The sequence below is a fragment of the Pongo pygmaeus genome, chromosome 8 (assembly GCF_028885625.2).
Source record: "Pongo pygmaeus isolate AG05252 chromosome 8, NHGRI_mPonPyg2-v2.0_pri, whole genome shotgun sequence".
Lineage (NCBI taxonomy): Eukaryota > Metazoa > Chordata > Mammalia > Primates > Hominidae > Pongo > Pongo pygmaeus.
In genome coordinates this window covers 33593538-33614049 of record NC_072381.2, presented here as the reverse complement: position 1 = coordinate 33614049, position 20512 = coordinate 33593538, and the positions used below count along the sequence as shown (strand labels likewise).

The following is a 20512-nucleotide window of genomic DNA, read 5'->3' as shown; positions in this document are numbered from 1 at the left end:
AAGAAAATCTGAACAGACCTATAACTAGTAAGAAAATTGAACTGGTAATCATAAATCTTTCAACAAAGAAATGTCTAGGACCAGATAGCCTCACTGATGAATTCTATAAAACATTTAAAGAAGATTTAACACCAATCCTCCTCACACTCTTCCAAAAAATAAAAGAATAGGGAAAACTTACAAAATAAGACCAACATTACCATGATACCAGAACCAGAAAAAGATATTTTTAAAAACATACAGAGCAATATCCTTATGATACAGATGGAAAACTTCTCAAAAAATACTAGAAAAATGGACTAATGGCATGTTAAAAGAATCATACACCAAGACCAAGTAGGATTTATCCCAGGAATGAAAGTGTGGTTCAAACTAGGAAAATCGCTCAGTATAATACACCACATTAATAGAACAATGGAAAAAGCCACATGATCATCTCATCTCAATTGATGCAAAAAAATGCATGTGACAAAATCTGTTGCCATTTCATGGTTTAAAAAACACTCTCACAAAACTATGAATAGAAGAAAACTTCCACAACATGATAAAGTACATTTATAAAAACCCATACCTAATATACCTGCCTTAGTCCATTTTCTACTGCTATAACTGAATACCTGAGACTGGGTAATTTGTAAAGAAAAGAAATTTATTTCTTACAGTTCTGAAGGCTGGGGATTTCAAAGTTGAGGAGCCACATCGGAGGAGTGCCTCCTTGCTGGTAGGAACTCTCTCTGCAGAGTGCTGAGGCCGTTCTGGGCATCACATGGTGAAGAAGCTCACAAGAGACAGACAAACTGGCTTTTATAGAAGAACCATTCTCTTGATAACCCGTTAATCTATGAATAGATTAATTTATTCATGTGGCAAGGCCTCCATGACCCAATCAACTCCCAAAGGTCCCACCTGTCAACACTGCTACAATGGGGACCAAGTTTCCAGCACATGAACTTTTAGGATATACATTCAAACCATAACAATATCCAATTGTGAAAGACTGAAAATTTTGCTCTTAAGGAAAAAATGAGGATGTCTGCTTTCATCACTGTTATTCAACATTGTACTAAAAGATCCAGCCAGAGAAATTAGAAAATAAAAAGAAACAAAGAGCATACAAATTGGAAAGGAAGAAGTAAAACTATCTTTATTCACAGATGATTCATATATATATATAATTTCAAAGGTTCCACACAAAAACATTAGAGTTAACATATAAATTCAGCAGTTACAGAATACAAATCAGTGTGTGCTTTGATTTAAACGTGCCTTCTAAAGTTCATATACTAGAAACTTAATCCCTGGTGCAACAATGTTGAGAGTTAGGCTCTTTAAGACATAATTAGGTCATGAGGGCTTCATCCTCATGAATAGATTAATGCCATTATTGTAGGAGGGGGTTAGTTATCACAAAGTAGGCTCCCGAGTTTGTCCCCCTTCCTCTCTCTTTTGCTCTCTCATGCTCTCTCACCCTTCCACCTTCTGCCATGGGATGATGTAGCAAGAAGGCTGTAGCCAGAGGCAGGTCCCTTGACCTTGGACTCCCCAGCCTTCAGAACTGTAAAAACTAAACTTTTCTTTATATTAGCCAGTCTGTGGTATTCTGTTACAGCAACCCAAAATGGAGGAAAATGCAGGGAATGAGAGTTATTGCTTAATGAGTTTCCTTTGGTAGTGACGAAAAGTTGTAGAAATAGATGTTAGTGATGGTTGCACAACACTGTGAACGTAATTAATGCCACTGAATTGTATACTTAAAGATGGTTAAAATGATATCTTTTATGTTACATATACTTCATATTTTGAAAATTTTAACTAGATTAATTCATTTCAACTTGACTGCTGGGATAAAAGAAAACGTCTTTGGATAATAATGAATATTTAGCTCAGACAATGGATCATCACAGGTCAAACAGAGGCATTCCCATTTCAAAACACAATAGAAGAGTGTTGCTCCTGTATCCTCCACCACAGCCATTTAATTTTGTCTCAAAAGTTTAGGTCAATGCCAATCCTAAGCAAAAACAATGAAGCTGGAGGCATCACACTACCCGACTTCAAACTATACTACAAGGCTACAGTAGCCAAAACAGCGTGGTACTGGTACCAAAACAGATACATAGACCAATGGAACAGAACAGAGGCCTCAGAAATAAAACTACACATCTACAACCATCTGAACTTTGACAAACCTGACAAAAACAAGCAATAGGGAAAGGATTCCCTATTTAATAAATGGTGTTGGGAAAAGTGGCTAGCCATATGCAGAAAACTGAAACTGGATCCCTTCCTTACACCTTATACAAAAATTAACTCGAGATGGATTAAAGACTTAAACATAAGACCTAAAACCATAAAATCCCCAGAAGAAAACCTAGGCAATATCACTCAGGACATAGGCATGGCCAAAGTCTTTATGACTAAAACACCAAAAGCAATGGCAACAAAAGCCAAAATTGACAAATAAGATCTAATTAAACTAAAGAGTTTCTGCACAGCAAAAGAAACTATCATCAGAGTGAACAGGCAACCTACAGAATGGGAGAACAATTTTGCAATCTATCCATCTGACAAAGGGCTGATATCCAGAACCTACAAGAAACTTAAACGAATTTACAAGAAAAAAACAAACAACCCCATCAAAAAGTGGGCAAAGGATATGAACAGACACTTTTCAAAAGAAGGCATTTATGTGGCCAACAAACATGAAAAAAGCTCATCATCACTGGTCATTAGAGAAATGTAAATCAAAACCACAATGAGATATCATCTCACATCAATTAGAATGGTGATCATTAAAAAGTCAGGAAGTGGCAGATGCTGGAAAGGATGTGGAGAAATAGGAATGCTTTTACACTGTTGGTGGGAGTGTAAACTAGTTCAACCATTGTGGAAGACAGTGTGGCGATTCCTCAAGGATCTAGAACTAGAAATACCATTTGACCCAGCAATCCCATTACTGGGTATATACCCAAAGCATTCTAAATCATTTTACTATAAAGACACATGCACATGTATGTTTACTGTGGCACTGTTCACAATAACAAAGGCTTGGAACCAACCCAAATGCCCATCAACAATAGACTGGATAAAGAAAATATGGCACATATACACCGTGGAATACTACGCAACCACAAAAAAGATGAGTTCATGTCCTTTGCAGGGACGTGGATGAAGGTGGAAACCATCATTCTCTGCAAACTAACACAAGAACAGAAAACCAAACACCACATATTCTCACTCATAAGTGGGAGTTGAACAATGAGAACACATGGACACAGGGAGCGGAACATCACACACGGGGGCCTGTCAGGGGGTGGGGGCCTAGGAGAGTGGTAGCATTAGGAGAAATACCTAATGTAGATGACGGGTTGATGGGTGCAGCAAACCACCATGGCACATGTATATCTATGTAACAAACCTGCACGTTCTGCACATGTATCCCAGAACTTAAAATATAATAATAATAATAAAATTTGGCCAGGCGCGGTGGCTCACGCCTGTAATCTCAGCACTTTGGGAGGCCAAGGCGGGCGGATCATAAGGTCAGGAGATCAAGACCATCCTGTCTAACACGGTGAAACCCCGTCTCTACTAAAAATATAGAAAATTAGCTGGGCGTGGCGGCGTGCGCCTGTAGTCCCAGCTACTCGGGAGGCCGAGGCAGGAGAATGGCATGAACCCAGGAGGCAGAGCTTGCAGTGAGCCGAGACTGTGCCACTGCACTCCAGCCTGGGCAATAGAGCGAGACTCTGTCTCAAAAAAAAAAAAAAAAAACATTTAAGTTTAGGTCAATGCAATAAAATATTGATTGAATACTAACATTATATATGTTGGAAAGGAAGAAAAAAACTATCTTTGCTTTTAACCATATATCAAACACCTAAATAACCTAGCAAAAATATTACATATACAGAAATCATCTTTTTTCCTGCTATGCTCAGATTAATTTTGGGTGTCATATTAAGAATTCATAATGCCACATACTATTATTTGCTTGAGATAAAGCTATTGTTTCCCCTTTACACAGATCTCAGTTAAAATAGACTCTCTAAGTAATATAATGATAACTCACCAATTTTTTTTTTTTTTGAGATGAAGTGTCACTCTGTCGCCCAGGCTAGAGTGCAGTGACGTGATCTCGGCTCACTGCAACCTCCACCTCCTGGGTTCAAGCGATTCTCCTGCCTCCGCCTCCTGAGTAGCTGGGATTACAAGCACACACCACCACACCCGGCTAATTTTTGTATTTTTAATAGAGACAGGGTTTCATCATGTTGTTTAGGCTGGGCTCGAACTCCCGACCTCCTGATCCACCCGCCCTGACCTCCCAAAGTGCTGAGATTACAGGCGTGAGCCACCGCGCCCGGCCCACCAAGATAATTTTTATATAATTGTCGTTATTTTTGTATGCTATCCAGTGACTCCCTAACAAGTTGTTTGTACATTTAATAATGTTTTCCCCTCATTTATTTATAATTATATCATGGGAACACATAATCATTCAATCACATTTTCATCTTCCAAAACAGAATCTTTTTACCTTGAGATTTTTCTGCTGCTTGGTAAGTTTGTTCTTCAGTCATCTTTTGTAATTGTTCTTCTGAAACATCAGCCTTAATAACAAAAGTTGTAATAAGTAATTAGAAATTATATACATATATATATCAAGACTGGTATTTAATTACCTGCTTTGAGAAAAAGAGCTAGCTTTTTGCTCTCATCTCAATGTCATTGCAGAAACATTTTATTTTTCATTATTTCCTGAATGTATCAAATTAAAAGTCAGAACAATTAATGGACCTGAGAGGCAACTGGGAACACTGAATAGCAAGGAGGGTGCCCAAGCAATATTGTGATTTTTCCCTCGCAAATAGTTCTAAGCAAATAGTGTTAATAATTATTAAGATTCTTGTTTAGATTTATATTTTAGTCTGTTTTAATCTTTAGAAGAACTCAAATGCCTTACAAAATTATTATAGGAATACTTTAATAAAATGTATGATAAAAATATATTGTGGATACATGTCAAATATGTACAGCCCTTTTATCTTTTCTCTTTTTCCCAGCATTTTTGCCCTGAGAATTTCCTAATTAAATGGTTTTTAACAAAAGCAATTCTAAAAATTTTCTAGGTCTTGTTTAGAGACCTATATAAAATTATTTCAAAATTAGTTTGCTTTTACAATCATCTTATTGTATAAAAATATTTTTTGTAGATGAAGCTGAAAACTATGAAAATTTCCCTTATCTCAGAATGACATATCTTTTATATTACCATTAAAACTAAAATGTAACCCACAACTTTTTAATCAATATTAAACAATTTTTATAAGTTAAGAATATTAACTTATATTCCCAAATATTACTTTCAGCATTCTAAATACAAAGCGGGTTGTGTTAAAAGGCAAACTTTTAATTCTCTTGAAATAAGAAAATATTGAATTTTTAACTCATTTAAATGGGTTAGCATTTATTTATTGAAGGAGCAATATGAAATAAACAGCTTTCAAGTTTCTATATATATCATACCTTTTTACTTTCTGTAAGAACAGGAGGTAAAATGAATGCTGATATCAGTGCTTCGTTTTTGTGAGCCAATGTTCCAACAGACAGTGAATCGTGAACTTCTTTGCTGGATGATACTGTTGTAAGTGATTTATCATGGGTCTCTGATGGAGATTTATAGGATTGGTTTTCAGCAACTGAAACTTCATTTGAACTCTCTAAAAATGCTGATTCATCTTGAGACTTAAGGATCTGTGAAAGATCTGAAATAGCAGGGCTAGATCGTTTCTTCTCTGAGCTTTAGAATTATAAAACATCTGGTATTAGATTATGTGAAGACCATTTTATTTGCAACTGAAGAATCATTTTAATAATACATAAGGATATTAAATAAGTAATTATAATTACTCATTAACTTATGGTAATTCCAATATGAAATTGATGCTAGGTAACAAGTTGAAGATAGTAACATATGTCCTGTGATTTAAAGGGATACATAATACTAAGGAAATCATTTAAAATACTCCAATATAATCATTATTCAAGGTTATAAGCCACAGAACAAGAAAAATTTACTCAGCCAAAGTAGAACATAGGATGGTTTGGAGATTTACCTTTAGTCACATTTATTCCAAAATTATTTTTCCACAATTTCATTTCAGATTGAAAATTAAAATAGCTCCACAGTCACTTTGACATTAAAAGATCACCATCTTTCTCCAAAGTCAATTTCCCAAGCTCTGAGTTAGTTTTCTTTAAGATAAGGGATATTTATTCTCCACCAGTTGCCAAAGGATCAGCTTTCCGGATTCCAGAACTAGGGTAACCAGGTGACACAGTTTGCATGCACAATCCCAGTTTTTGCTTGTTGTCCCAACATTCTAGTTTAGATGATAATTTAAGTGATCAAACTATATAAAAATTTAACAAAGCTTTCCTAGTCCTATGAAATGCAACAGAATTTGATGCATTTTGTTTTGAACAGCTATTACCCCAGTTGACCTAATTTGCCTAAGGTTTGTTGCAAAGTGTTTAAAATAATTTGAAGTTTGGTCTCACAGAAGCAAAATTTTTCAATGTACCTGCTGCCACCTATCCTCCGTTTGTTAGTTTAGAATGAATTTTGAACGGCAAAGTTTGGGTTATAAAAAAGGGGAGTGGGGTGGAGAGGACAGCTCTGAAAAAAAAAAGTATATATATATATAGTGCTGACAGTTTAAAAAAACATAGAATTTATGGCAAACAGACTTTTGTAGTGGCATTATAAAGCAAATTGCCATATTAAAAGTAAAGAGAATAGCTGGCTTCCTGTCCTAAATTAAGGATAGCATCTCATTCTCAAACCTGATTTATTAGTTCTATTAGGTATTTGAATTTAAGATGATTAGTTCTAAAATAAAGTCTAACATTCATCTGGAGACTATTTGTTACAGTTATTCACAAACCACCACCCCAACACTAATATTATTGCATAGCTAAAAATAGAAAGCAAAATGTTTTTAAAGATTCTGAAATGGTTATTAGGGGACATCATTAATCACTTGATTCTACACAGGCGATTTTCTTATAACAATGAGAAAATATGTGGCAATACAAAGAACCATGCCTTAAATGCTAATATACTGTTCATTTATAACCATATTCCCATGTTCAGGCATTCCCCACTTCTATTGTCTCTTGCAACCATAAGGAACCACAGCATAACAACCACGATACTTCCGCTGAGGGGGTCAGGAATAAAAACTACTAGGAAGGTGTGCAAGCAATGCTGTATTCAAGCTTGTGTCAGTCAAAGAGATATGGAAATACTTTCAAAGCCCTACTGATTAGATGGTGAAGGAGAAGGAGAAGGAGGAGGAAGAGAAAGAGGAGAATGAGGAGAAGGAAGAGGAGGAGTTGAAGGAGGAGGAGGACAACAGCAATGATGACTATAGAAGGCAGCCTATAGCCACAAAGAAAATAATAATAAAGCAAGTTATTTTCACCCTCCCAATTATTTGGTGAATTGCCAAAAACAACCAAAATATAGTTTATAAATCTTAGTAAATTTGTGTCATTCACTGTCTGCTTTAGATTAAGACTCTCTAATAATCACCCCATGTCTAAATACTGCCATATAATAGTCTAATTATGAGCATGTATTTTAGCAGCTTTTATATAAGCATATTGACAGCACTCTACATGACAGTCTACAACATCACTGAAGTAGTATAAAGAGTGTATCTCTCCCTGCTTGCAAAAGCATTTGTTAACTGTGAAGATCTGAGCATTGCATCCTTTTCTTACTAAGCAAATAGATGTACAAGGGCGCTATCTGTTATGCGTATAATCATGGACACTTCATAATTCTTAAATCAGGCAAAATGGAAAATGTTATTGAACGATAACTGCCCAAACTGCCCTCTTTATTTTTTTCTTTCTAATACCTTCTTTTTCAAACTGCCTTCTTTATTTTTTTTCTTTCCAATACTTTCTTTTTCTGAAACTTTCCTTAACTCCATTTTCTAAAATGTCAACACAACCCCCAACCCATATCCTCTCCCCTTAGGGAAAAAAACTCTCACAGGGTATTGATGTTACACTGAATTTTTAATTATCAATGCAAATACAAGACAAATTATCAATAAAATACTAATAAAATATTATTGATATTCTTATCTGCAATAATACAAGATGTGGAACTCATTCCTATATACAAGAAAAACAAAAATATCTAGGACCCAAAGTGTGTAATACAGTACAAACTAACATGATTCTAAAAATCAATTTTATAGAAAAATTTCAATATAGGTGTTATAAAAGTCAAAAGTTATAAATATTTTGATAGTTTTTAAAAAATACAATTAACGCTGATCAAAATATTCATAGTGACTAGTTTTAGGCTCCTCAACTGAAAAGAAAGTCAAAAAATTTTAAAGGTTCAGTAAAAGTCCAAGATGACTAAGATCCTGGAAAAGATAAAAGGTTAAAACACTTGAAATTATTAACTTAAAGAAAATTAGGTTGATGGACTGCTTAGAAATAGTTTGTAAATGTGTAAATAATTCTTATGCTGGCAATGTTGCCTAGCTACATCTAGCTCCACCAGCAATGCTATTACTGAAATAATCAGAAACGGAACTCAAACTGTGGGGAAATTATATAGGATAAAAGAAAAACTATTCTCATACTAGAAAAAAAAAGTTATCAGTTAATGAGAATGACAAACATGTTTCTGAATGGCCTCGGTTAATATCTCCCTTCCCTACTTGGTAGCTTGGCAGAGACTCTCAAGGTCCTTCATTGATATCTGCAATATTGCAATGTGCTCTGCTCACTATTCTGCTTGTTAAGTTTTTCTCAATAAACCCTGTTATGTGTAGCTAGTGGTATGTGACTCGTGTATGTTATAGCTTTTGAAAAACAGAGAGTTTGGGCTACCACTGAAGTGGGAAATAACTCCATTGGAAGCCTTATTCCAGACAAACTACTAAGTTGAAATGGACAATATCTCAGTGTCCATATCTTATATAGTCTTAAAAACTCAAGAAAGAACAAATTGCTTGTTCTCAGTGAGAATGGCTATAGAGATCAGGTAGCTATGGAATTACGGGACATCGTAATCTCAGATTAAGTAGGATGTTTCTTTTGGATTTTTACCATGCACATTTTCCCTTTGCTCATTTTGCTTTGCATCCTTTTTATGTAATAAATCATGGTCATCGTAATGACTATATGATGAGTGCTGTGAGCCCTCCTAGTGAGGGGAGTAGTCTTGGGGAACCCAAACACACAAGGCTACTATTTTTGTACTCTATATTAATACTGTTTGCTGTTTCTTTCTCAGATTATATAATTGACAAGGACATTCTGAATTAGTAAACCAAGAACAGGTACACAGCCATATTAGTTGGATAATTATCTATTGATAACCTTCATAATGGCTGGCCAAGCACATGGTGAAAACCTGTCTGAACTGGCAAGATCATTCCATAATATTTCATACAGGAAGCATAAAAATAAAGTATTTTTCAAACAAAATGTAATGGATGCACTATGTAATGCTAGTCTGTTTGGTTAAGGAAAAAAAAAAAAAACTAGTACTAGACACTCCATAGTGGACTACTGAAACTTAAACAAGGAAAGAAACAGCTCTACTTACTCCAGTCTCTGTCATTACACAAGCTATAGAATAAATTGCTGCCACTACTGACACACATATGTAGCTGAGGATTTGGCAAGATATGCCAAGATTAGTACATATACCTTTAATAATCCTTCTTGAGAATGTTTTAATTCCTGTTATACATTTTCATTGTGGGACAAAACCCAGTAAAATGTGCATTGCTAGCAATCTCCAGATATTATATCACACTGATGACTGTGATCAACACCGAAGAAACATTACATGTTGTCTAGGCATACCTGATTAAAGACAACTTTAAATGATCCAGGGCCCTGTTATTCAGATAAATTTGGAGAAGGCAGTCATCATCTGGACAGCATCAAAAAGATACATTCTATATCACTTAAAGCAGGCATCCCCAACCCCTGGACCACAAACTGGTACCAGTCCATGGCCTGTTAGGAACTGGGCAACACAACAGGAGGTGAGTGGCGAGTGAGCAAGCAAAGCTTCCTCTGTATTTACAGCCACTCTCCCATCACTTGCATTACCACCTGAGCTCCGCCTCCTGTCAGATCAGCAGCCGCATTAGATTCTCATAGGAGCACAAATCCTATTGTTAACTTCACATGTGAGGGATCTAGGTTGTGTGCTCCTTACGAGAACCTAATATCCGATGATCTGTCACTGTCTCCCATCACCCCCAGATGGGACCATCTAGTTGCAGGAAAACAAGCTCAGGGCTCCCACTGACTCTACATTAAGGTGAGTTGTATAATTATTTCATTATATATTATAATGAAATAATAATAATAATAATAAAGTGTACAATAAAGGTAATGTGCTTGAATCATCCTGAAACCACCCCCTCCATCCTGGTCCGTGGAGTCTTCCACGAAACTGGTCCCTGGTGCTAAAAAGGCTGGAAACTGCTGCTTTAAAGGAAAATTTATCAGGCCTCCAGTCCCAACCACAAACGATTTTCCTTGTTAGGTAGTGGTGACATCACATTCTACACCTGGTGATTCTTCAAAGCACTATATCAATGCAACTAATTTTAAATAGAAGCCCATATATTAACATGCCTTGGAAGAGGTCTAGGCATCATAAAAACAACTTCTAACTTTAGATTTTGCCATATCTTTCAAACTCATGGGATTACACATACCTGTAAGAAACTACTTTCTAACGGAAGCTTTTGGCAAAAATACTTCAAGTTATTTGTCATTTCCTACAACTTTGGACGAAATGATTTTCTTCTCCTGCTGAGTGGCACATGCCAGTGACTGCTAGCCTATTACTGAGCCCTAATGGGGCAGACTTTTCTCACTCTTCAACCCGACATTCCTATCCCATTACGGGTCTTCTCTAATCCAAAATCTGATAAGGTGGTACATGCCCAGGAAAATTCTATTTAAAGGGGGATATAGCACATCCAATCAATCAGACCTTAGACAAATTCATAAAATATGGCCTTACACTCACAGGCACAGAGATCCCTCTGCTGTTTTAAACAAGCCATTGACTCAGTAAGGCACTTGCCTGAAAGATTTGCCACCTGACAAGAAAGCATGATTCACTAATGGAAAAGCCTCTCTCAAAGGTCATAAAATCTTATGGAATGATACATTCCTTCACCATAATGATGGTGAGTTGTTGAGAGCCCATGGTATTGGACATCATTCAAAACTGGGTAAACTTCAGGCATTCTTCATGGCCATAGAGCACAATCTCCTCAGATTGACTGAATTGCAGTATTATAAAGACTAATGAGCCATTAGTAATGAGCCTAGTTACACTGTCAGGCTATTGGGTTCCCTAGGACAGAACTCTTTATTTTATTTTACTTTTTGAGATGGAGTGTCGCTCTGTCACCCAGTGGCACGATCTCAGCTCACTGCAACCTCCGCCTCCCAGGTTCAAGTGATTCCTCTGCCTCAGCCTCCTAAGTAGCTGGGACTACAGGCACGTGTGACCATGCCCAGCTAATTTTTGTATTTTTAGTAGAGATGGGGTTTCACCATATTGGCCAGGCTTGTCTTGAACTCCTGACCTCATGATCTGCCTGCCTCAGCCTCCCCAAAGTGCTGGGATTACAGGTGTTAGCCACCACGCCTGGCCAACAGAACTCTTTACACATGCTTTTCTGAGGTAACCTTTGCCCAAGGAAATAGTTACAACAACTTAGTCACAAGCTCAATTTTATATTCTATGTGTATATGTCCATGAGAAAGAACTGAATCTAAAGGAAAACATGTGACATGAAAAAGCCAATTAAGAATGTGTAACCATCATCTCCAGTATAGTCTTGGGTCCCTGTTCGAATCCACCCCGCTATGAAGGAACACAATGGCCAATAAGGAATTTATTCAAAAGACATAGAAGTCAGCTTCCTAAGCTGAGGTGCAAAAAGTCCCTGAGTCCAGGAGTTCTAGACCAGCCTGGGCAACATAGGGGGACTGCGTCTCTATAAAAAATAAAACAATTGGCTGGGCATGGTGATGCATGCCTGTGGTCCCCGCCAATCAGACGGCTAAGGTGGGAGGATGGCTTCAGTGTGGGAGGTTGAAGATGCAGTAAGCCATGATGGTGCCACTGCTCTCCAGCCTAGGGGACAAAGTGATACCCTATCTCAAAAAAAAAAAAAAAAAAAAAAAAAAAAAAAAAAAAGACACACAGGCCACTGTTGTCCATCAAGCTTATTCTACTTGCCATTTAAGGCAGCCTCTTTGAAAACAACCTCCACAAGGCTTGTCAGTCCACTTTTCCCTAATTGTTTACAAGCTATAGGCTACCATACCAAGCAAGGGCCCCTCTTACCATGGTTAAACTCCGAAGCACCTAGAAGTTAGGTAGTAGAGAAAAATATCATTTCAAGAGGAATAGTATACTCCTTTTCTTTTTTTTTTTTTTTTTTTTTTTTACCCCCTTTGCTTTGACCTCAGTGCATGGGAACACACAACATATTGCTCATTTAAAAGCATCAGATGGTGCTGCAGACATGCTCTTTGAAACCTGCAGGTGACCTATGATGGCAAAATGGTAACTTTGGGGTTCCCACTGAACTATCAGTCCAGACAAAGGACAATCTGGCTCATCTCCATGGAGAAAAACAGATCTGTTTTGTCAGATGTGAACATATCTGACCCTGGGAAATGGTTGGAGGTGGATGTTCAAGGGAGGTGATTAACGACTTTCTCTTTCCTATGGCAGATATGGAACAGACATTCCTAAACAAAGGTATCTGTGCTTTGCCAGGAAAAAGAGTTCATAATGTGAACTTATTAGGATGTTGGTTCTACATCCTCATCTAACCCAGCTGGTGACCTTACTAATATTCTTCTCCCAGACAATACTAAGGAAATTGGTATGCTCAGAACCAGGTGTCAGCCAGGGCTGATGGAGAGATCTATAATAATGAGTCTCTAAGATCAAAGGATAGACAGCAGTGAGACAAATCTTTATTTACAGATGGTCCCGGTGATTCTCTTTGTTTCCTCTTTTTGTGGTTTCACAGAGCTGGCTCACCAGGACTGTTTGACTCACTGATACCAGCTACATTGGTATACAAAGTACATACTCCCTCCTCCCTTTTTCCAACAAGGCCATTGCCCCAACCAGGAAGCTCTCAGTGATACATGGTTGATTAGGTGCTCTATATGCCCTCCCAATTCCCCTATAATTTTGTGAAGTGATATGTGAGAAGGGGGTTCCTCTCAGGAGCATCTTGTATGGTGAATCCAGCTTTGCTTAATCTAAGTCTATTTCTCTGTGGAATAATGACAGCTCAGGGGATATTGTATCCTCTATTGCTTCCTGGATTGCAAGGTTTCCTCTATAAAATCTACCTTATGCGTACTATTTGGGTCACCAGTAATATGCCCCTTGTATAACAGTTAACTGAGGATATTAAAAGCTCCTCTAGTCTAGATCTTTTAGTTATAACATAAATTTTCATTTGTAGAAATTTATTTTCATAAAAATTGAAAAGAAACAAAATATTTTAACAGCTTTTATTTCACGATTAGATAATGCCTTTTCTTCATTGTTAATACCTTCCTTGACCACCCAATCTAAATTATCCTTCCCTGTGACTGTCAGATATGTAGTTTCATTATCTTCATGTATTAGTCTCTAAAATTATCTTGTTCATTTATTTTTACTTGTTTATTTTTTGTCTCTCCTGTTATAATGTAAGTACCACAAGAGAAGGCATATCATCTGTCTGATTTTTCAGTAAAACACAATACCCAAAAGAGAACTGGACATATGAAGGTGACAAAAGTATCTGTTGAATGAGTTGGGTGAATGAATGAGTAAATTTAACAGCTAATCATCTAATCTATGGAGAAAAAAATGGGCATGTTCCAACACTCTTCTCTTGTATGTTTTCGTGCTTTATAGCAAACCCAAGTAATAATGAAAGTCCTAATGAAAGTATTTAGAAAGAAATAGGTTGACTGTGTAACTCTTAAAAATAAAACACCATGAATTAGTTCACATTTTCATTTCTAAAAAGTGTGAATTTCAATGCCGCAAAACATTTAGGAAAAGCTAACAACGCACATGATGTTAAACAATAAATTATTAAAATCTATTGTTTGATTAACTATTTACCACTAACTCATTCCCTAAGCCAAAATAAACTGATAAATGTTGTAAAGAGCAAAAATGTACTTTATTGTAAGCAATACCATGTATCTGCTCAGGTGGGGTCTCCTTACTTCGCTCCCATCCACTCTCTGAAGGTTTGGGAGACTTTTCCAAAGTATTTCAGAAACTCTATTAGGATCTAAGAAGTAACCCAAAATGAAGGTTGATGAATAATATTGTGCCATGTGCTTAATAGTTTGAATTTTTATTATATTTAGAAATATAATATAATATGTAATATATTATATTATATTATTATATAATATATAATAATTAACCTAAAGCTATTAAGTGCAATTCTATAAAGCCTATCCAGCTGAAACAACCTATTTCATCTCATATTTCCCATTATTGTCCTTAGTCTAGGATCCAAACAAAATGAATTTTTGGCCTCTTCCTGAGCACACTGTATAGATTCTAAACATCTTCATCTTTGCCTCAAAGCAAAGTTCTGTCCACTTGGCACACCCTTTCCTCACATTTCCCTGTTAAAATCCAACCCAACCACCTTTCTTAATTAAATGGTATGTAATTCTTAACCCAGTCAGAAATAGCTTTTCCTCTTCTTTGATGTAGCTTCTTGGTAATGTTTTATAGAATGCAATGTCTGCATTATACTTCACTTATTTTTGTACATGTCTAGTCGGCCCTACTAGACCATTAATGCATTGGAAATGACCATATATTTGAAGCCCTTTATATCCCATAATACCCAGCACAGTGCCTTGCACAGCATGGATGCTCAGTCAGTGTTTCCTCATTAGAGCTAAACTGAATTGAAATGAATTAAAATAATCTTCCTCCTGAAGTTATTACATCAATCAACATTTCTAGGGGGAAAAAGGCATTTAAGAGGAATTATTTGATATATTCATTCTATGATTTTTTTTAATCCTGATGTACTATATTCCCTATCATCCTCACTCTGTTGTTCTCCATTGAACCCTTCTTCCATTCTATCACTTCCCATTAAAATTCTAAAATGTCACTTATCAGAAAAGTAGAATGAGGGCTGGCAGGGGTAGTAACTCACTAGGTAACATTATCATAACCCCTCTTTAAGATTTTTCCAAACACCCATGGAAAGTAACTGAGACTGCCTTACCACGTCTTCATAGAGACCAGAAACTCTCTTTAAAATGCTTTTTGCAAGCCAGTGTTTCTATTTTCTGAGATTTACCAATGTACAAAGAGCATATCACACTTATCAGCAGCAACTAAATGTTCAATATTAAAATAACTTATATCAAAAGTTAACCACCTCATGTTCTTCAGGGTGATAAACTACTGGCTCTGCAGGATTTTCAAAGGCTATATGTCACCGTGATTGCATGGAAAACTACAGTAGTAGTCCATGCTCTACCATAATCTGAGTATGAATATAAGAGCACCAGCTGGGCACGGTGGCTCACGCCTATAATCCCAGCACTTTGGGAGTCCAAGGTGGGTGGAACACTTGAGGACAGGAGTTTGAGACCAGCCTGGCCAACATGGAGAAACCCCGTCTCTACTAAAAATATAAAAATTAGCCGGGCATGGTGGTGGACGCCTGTAATCCCAGCTACTGGGGAGGATGAGGCAGGAGAATCACTTGAACCCAGGAGGCAGAGGTTGCAGTGAGCCGAGATCATGCCACTGCCCTCCAGCCTGGGCAATTAAAAGCGAGACTCCATCTGAAAACAAAACAAAACAAAACAAAAGCACCATGCTTTTGCTTTATTCCTTCCTATTTCTATATGATACATAAGTTCCCATTACTGTTGAAGATAATTATTAATACTTTTTCTTATACATTCTCAAATGTTTATAATACTGACTATACATACTTAAAATATAAAGAAATCAATAATAAGAAACCAACCATTATAAGTTTGCAAAGCAACAAATGGACCAATGTCTAATTTTCTCTTGGACATTGTATTTAAAACATATAGTTTTTAGTATATGTTTAGTTAGTATTTAAAACATATACTTATAAATATAAACATTCACTACAAACATTTAAAATGAACATTTTCAAAACTTCTGGCCATTAATCATTACACTTATTACCTAATTCTTGCTAATTCACCTGGGTCTATAATCCATAAGTATTTTAAAATGGCAATGAAGTACATAAATGCATACTTCTAGGTAATTCCTCTTTACTCCACGGTAATGTGAATCAAGAAAGTCTGTGAGTCGATCATAATATAAAGAGACTAACTAGTGAAAACTATAAGATTTAATTGGATGAATCAATCAACTCAATTATTTATGTGTATGCATGTACACATATATGTGTGCGTATAGTAACTGAGTTAAAATGGAAGGTAAAAATAATTTTTCAATAAGTTGTTTATGTATCTAGCTCATGCATCTTGATGATAACTATGCTGAAAATAAGGGTTAGTTCCTCACTATCTGGAAATTTTAATTGCTGTTGTCAAAAAAAAGTGTGTTTGTACATTGTCCTTAATTTAAATTTAAATTTAAATTTTTCATTTAATTTTGATTTTTGACTGCATCAACTCTTCTAACTTTGATATCTAAAGTTTCTAACATTTTCTACTTAAAATTAGTTTCAAAGAGTTTTGTGACATTAAATTTAGAATGGTTATTTTCATTACTTAGGTATGTGAACTGATAAAGATTAGAAAATGAGAAAAACAAATTTTTAAAAAGTGTTTTACCTTTTTTCAATCAGTCTTCCGCTTTGGGCAGTGATCTGTGATAAAGATAATACCACATTTAAAAATATCAAGTATGCATATGAAATGTTTACATTCAGTCATTTAGAAAAATATCATTTAAGGTAGTTTTTTAATATGACAATTTCGTAAGATTAAGGTATTGAAAAAGCAAAGAAATTATCATATTTTAGCATTGGAAGAGACACTATAGAAGGAGAGTAGGCCCTAAAATTACACTTATATTTCTAAATTAAGAGCAAATAAGGTTTTATACTTTTAGTAAACAAAAATATATTTTTTTGAGTTAAAGAAAAGCATGTTTATTAGAGCAACAGAGTACAAGAAAATATCTGCTCCATAGACAGAGCAGGCCTGCTCCATAGGCAGAGTAGCTCAAAATTTATTTTAAATTTATCTATTACATAATTATCTAATCCTTTTAAATATTCTTGTTGAAGGGTTTATAATGCTAATATTATATATAATAAACTGTGGAGGTACTTTTTGTAATTTATCAATTTTAAAATAAGTATACTGAGAATACATGTTCAAATATGTTTACAGAAATATGCAACCAAAAGCGTTAGGCCAGCCGGGCAAGGTGGCTCACACCTGTAATCCCAGCATTTTGGGAGGCCGAGGTAGGCAGATCACCTGAGGTCAGGAGTTCAAGACTAGCCTGGCCAACATGGCGAAACCCCCTCTCCACTAAACATACAAAAATTAGCTAGGCATGGTGGTGGGCGCCTGTAATCCCAGCTACTCGGGTGACTGAGACAGGAGAATTGTCTGAACCTGAACCGAGGAGGCAGAGGTTGCAGTGAGCCAAGATCTCACCATTGCACTCCAGTCTGGGCAACAGAGACTCCATCTCAAAAAAAAAAAAAGGCCAGTGACCTTAAAAGTGTGATTTTTATTAATAAATTACCTCTTGTGAATATAATACATATTTTCCTATAGTATAAATGTTGATTCTAGGTTTTATTCTGGACCTGATTTTCATCTAATTCAGTTTCTTTTATGCAGAGATTAACTGGTTTTATCCTTATTCCCCTGTGGCAAAGACTCCTAAATAGTCAACAAACTAATTTTCTCTTCTTCTTAGACACATTGTTAGTCTACATTTGTTAATTCCTCCTGTAGTTAAATGTAGCAAATAGAATGTGAGAAAAAAGAACGTGCATCTCCTCCAGCCAGGTCAATGAAAATTACTCATGTTTGTCCTCCATATTCTTTTCTGATAGCTAGATAACTATGCCTAGTGTGGCTCAGGAAGCCACATGTAAGATGGCAAACCTTCCATATGCCGGGATACCTTAACAACCCTGAGGAGCAGAACTCCCTACCATGAACACTGACCTTGAACTTCCTTGGACTATTAACACCAGGAAAGAAGCTTCCATTGTGTTTGAGCCATCATACATTTTGTGTCTATATGTCATAATAGTCACAATAGTTATCCAATAAACTAACTAATAAATCACCAAGGATTTTTAACTAGCCACCAACATGGAGACTGGCCTGGAAAGAGAGAGACCAATTAGAGTCCTGGTGGGAGCTTGACTAACAGAACTGTCAGTAATATTGAGAAAACTGGACAGAATTTGATGGATAATAATTGGATCAAGACAAAGGAAAAGAAGAAATAACAGTGATGCTGGACTTTCTAGTTTCAGCAATTAGATGGATGAGGATGCCAGGAGACTGAATACTGAGAGATAAAGCAGGTCTGAGAATAATGCAATTGGTTCATTTGGGGACATGGTGAATTCTAGATGTTTGAAGCCCGTTGAAATAGAAAAATTCAGTATGTTAATGAATAATAGGTCTGGAAATTAAGTGTTATTCGAGTTAGAGATAAGAGATTTATATGGCCCTAGAAGCCATGAAGGTATATGAGCATGTTCAGAGAGAGTATATGGAATAAAAAGAAACTCTAGGACAAAACCCAGAGAAGTACTAACATTTAAAGAATGAACAGAACAAGAGAAGACCAAAGAGGTGTCCCAAAAATATACAAGGAAAATCAAATAATTATGCTGTTTCTCAAACAAACTATAGACTATATATGTACCCCAGAACTTAAAGTATAATACAAAAATATTAAAAAATAAATGATTAAACATAGTTAAATGCTGCTAAGAGGACAAATGAGATTAAACTATAAATCATCTGGCCGGGTGTGGTAGCTCATGCCTGTAATCCCAGCACTTTGGGAGGCTGAGGCAGGTGGATCACCTGAGGTCAGGAGTTCGAGACCAGCCTGGCCAACATGGTGAAACTCTGTCTCTACTAAAAATATAAAAAATTAGCCAGGCATGGTGTCAGGCTCCTATTATCTCAGCTACTTGGGAGGCTGAGGCAGGAGAATCACTTGAATCCAGGAGGCGGAGGTTGCAGTGAGCTGAGATCACACCATTGCACTCCGGCCTGGGCAGCAAAAGAGAAACGCCATCTCAAAAAATAAAAAGAAAAAGAAAAAAACTATAAAGCATCCTTCAGAATAGCATCAAATAGATTTGTTGTAACCTCAGCAAAAATAGTTTTAATACAGTGATTGAGAAAGAAGATTACAGTTAAATTACTATAAGAACATGGACAGTGAGTATAAACTTCTATTACATCAAAATCTCCAATAATGATATCTCCTGTTTCACTATTACCAGAACAAGCCATCTGAATACATGACATTATATACATCATCTATGCAAAGAACCTAGCATATAGTAGATGTTTTATTAATGAATGTTAAGCTAGATACATAAGAAGACAGGTGTGTACTGGTCTATATATAAACCCACTAAAATGAGAATCACTTATGTGAAAGCAATGTGATGTTTTAGTTACTGTTCTGCGCAGGTTCATTTTACTATTTAACTTTTTCTGTTATATATGAAAATCTTTGTTTCGGATTAGGAGATAAATACTGGGAAATAGAAAACAATAAAGCTTTTAACAAAGCAAGTTTCAAATGCAGCCATATAGACAAGCAAAGAAGATATCTTTAGATATGATTTTGGAGCTAGAAAGACCTGATTTTGAAATCTAACTCAATATTACTCACTGTAATGTGGCATGGCTAATTTTTTAAAGCTTTGGTTTCATTCTCAAAATGGAGGTGCTAATAGTTATCTTATGGTCTTGTGTAAATGACTAGCCCATATACACAGACATAAAATAACTAGCAGATTTTATAATAATGGCAGATACAAAATGACTAGCAGATTTTAAGTTGTGCTGCTTCTTTTGTTCTTTGTCTTAAAGCAGCTGACAGACAATCCTATATTTCTTTAAATATTTGTTTTTATATTCAATTCAGTGTACTTTACTTCATTTATATATATGATCTAACAACTTTAATAATTTTTATTACCCTCGGAGAAACTATCTTCATTATTTATCTTTCCAGGAAGAAGTTGAGGTAGTTCACAATAAAAATTATACACAAAAAGAGAAGGTAAAAATAAAGGACTCAAATCTCAGATGCTTATGTGGTCATTCAAAATCAGTATATATTTAAGTCATAGTTTGGTATTCAAGATAATAATGAGTTGACATATACAGAAGATAAAGGGCA

At 35.9% G+C, this 20512-nt stretch overlaps 1 protein-coding gene across 50 annotated transcripts in view; it reads right to left on the bottom strand.

Annotated features, from left to right (window-relative positions):
• Nucleotides 1–20512, bottom strand: part of CCDC7 (coiled-coil domain containing 7) — a 434284-nt gene that overhangs the window by 299875 nt on the left and 113897 nt on the right. For 49 of the 50 annotated variants that reach the window (XM_054436378.1, XM_054436376.1, XM_054436382.1 and 46 more), the window contains 3 exons: nucleotides 16936–16970; nucleotides 5530–5803; nucleotides 4541–4613 (listed from right to left, as the gene is read on the bottom strand). In XM_054436378.1, coding sequence (XP_054292353.1) covers nucleotides 4541–4613; nucleotides 5530–5803; nucleotides 16936–16970 — 382 coding nt within the window. Of the gene's footprint in view, nucleotides 1–4540; nucleotides 4614–5529; nucleotides 5804–12534; nucleotides 14403–16935; nucleotides 16971–20512 lie in introns of those variants that run through there. The other variant, XM_054436430.2, reaches the window with a different exon arrangement.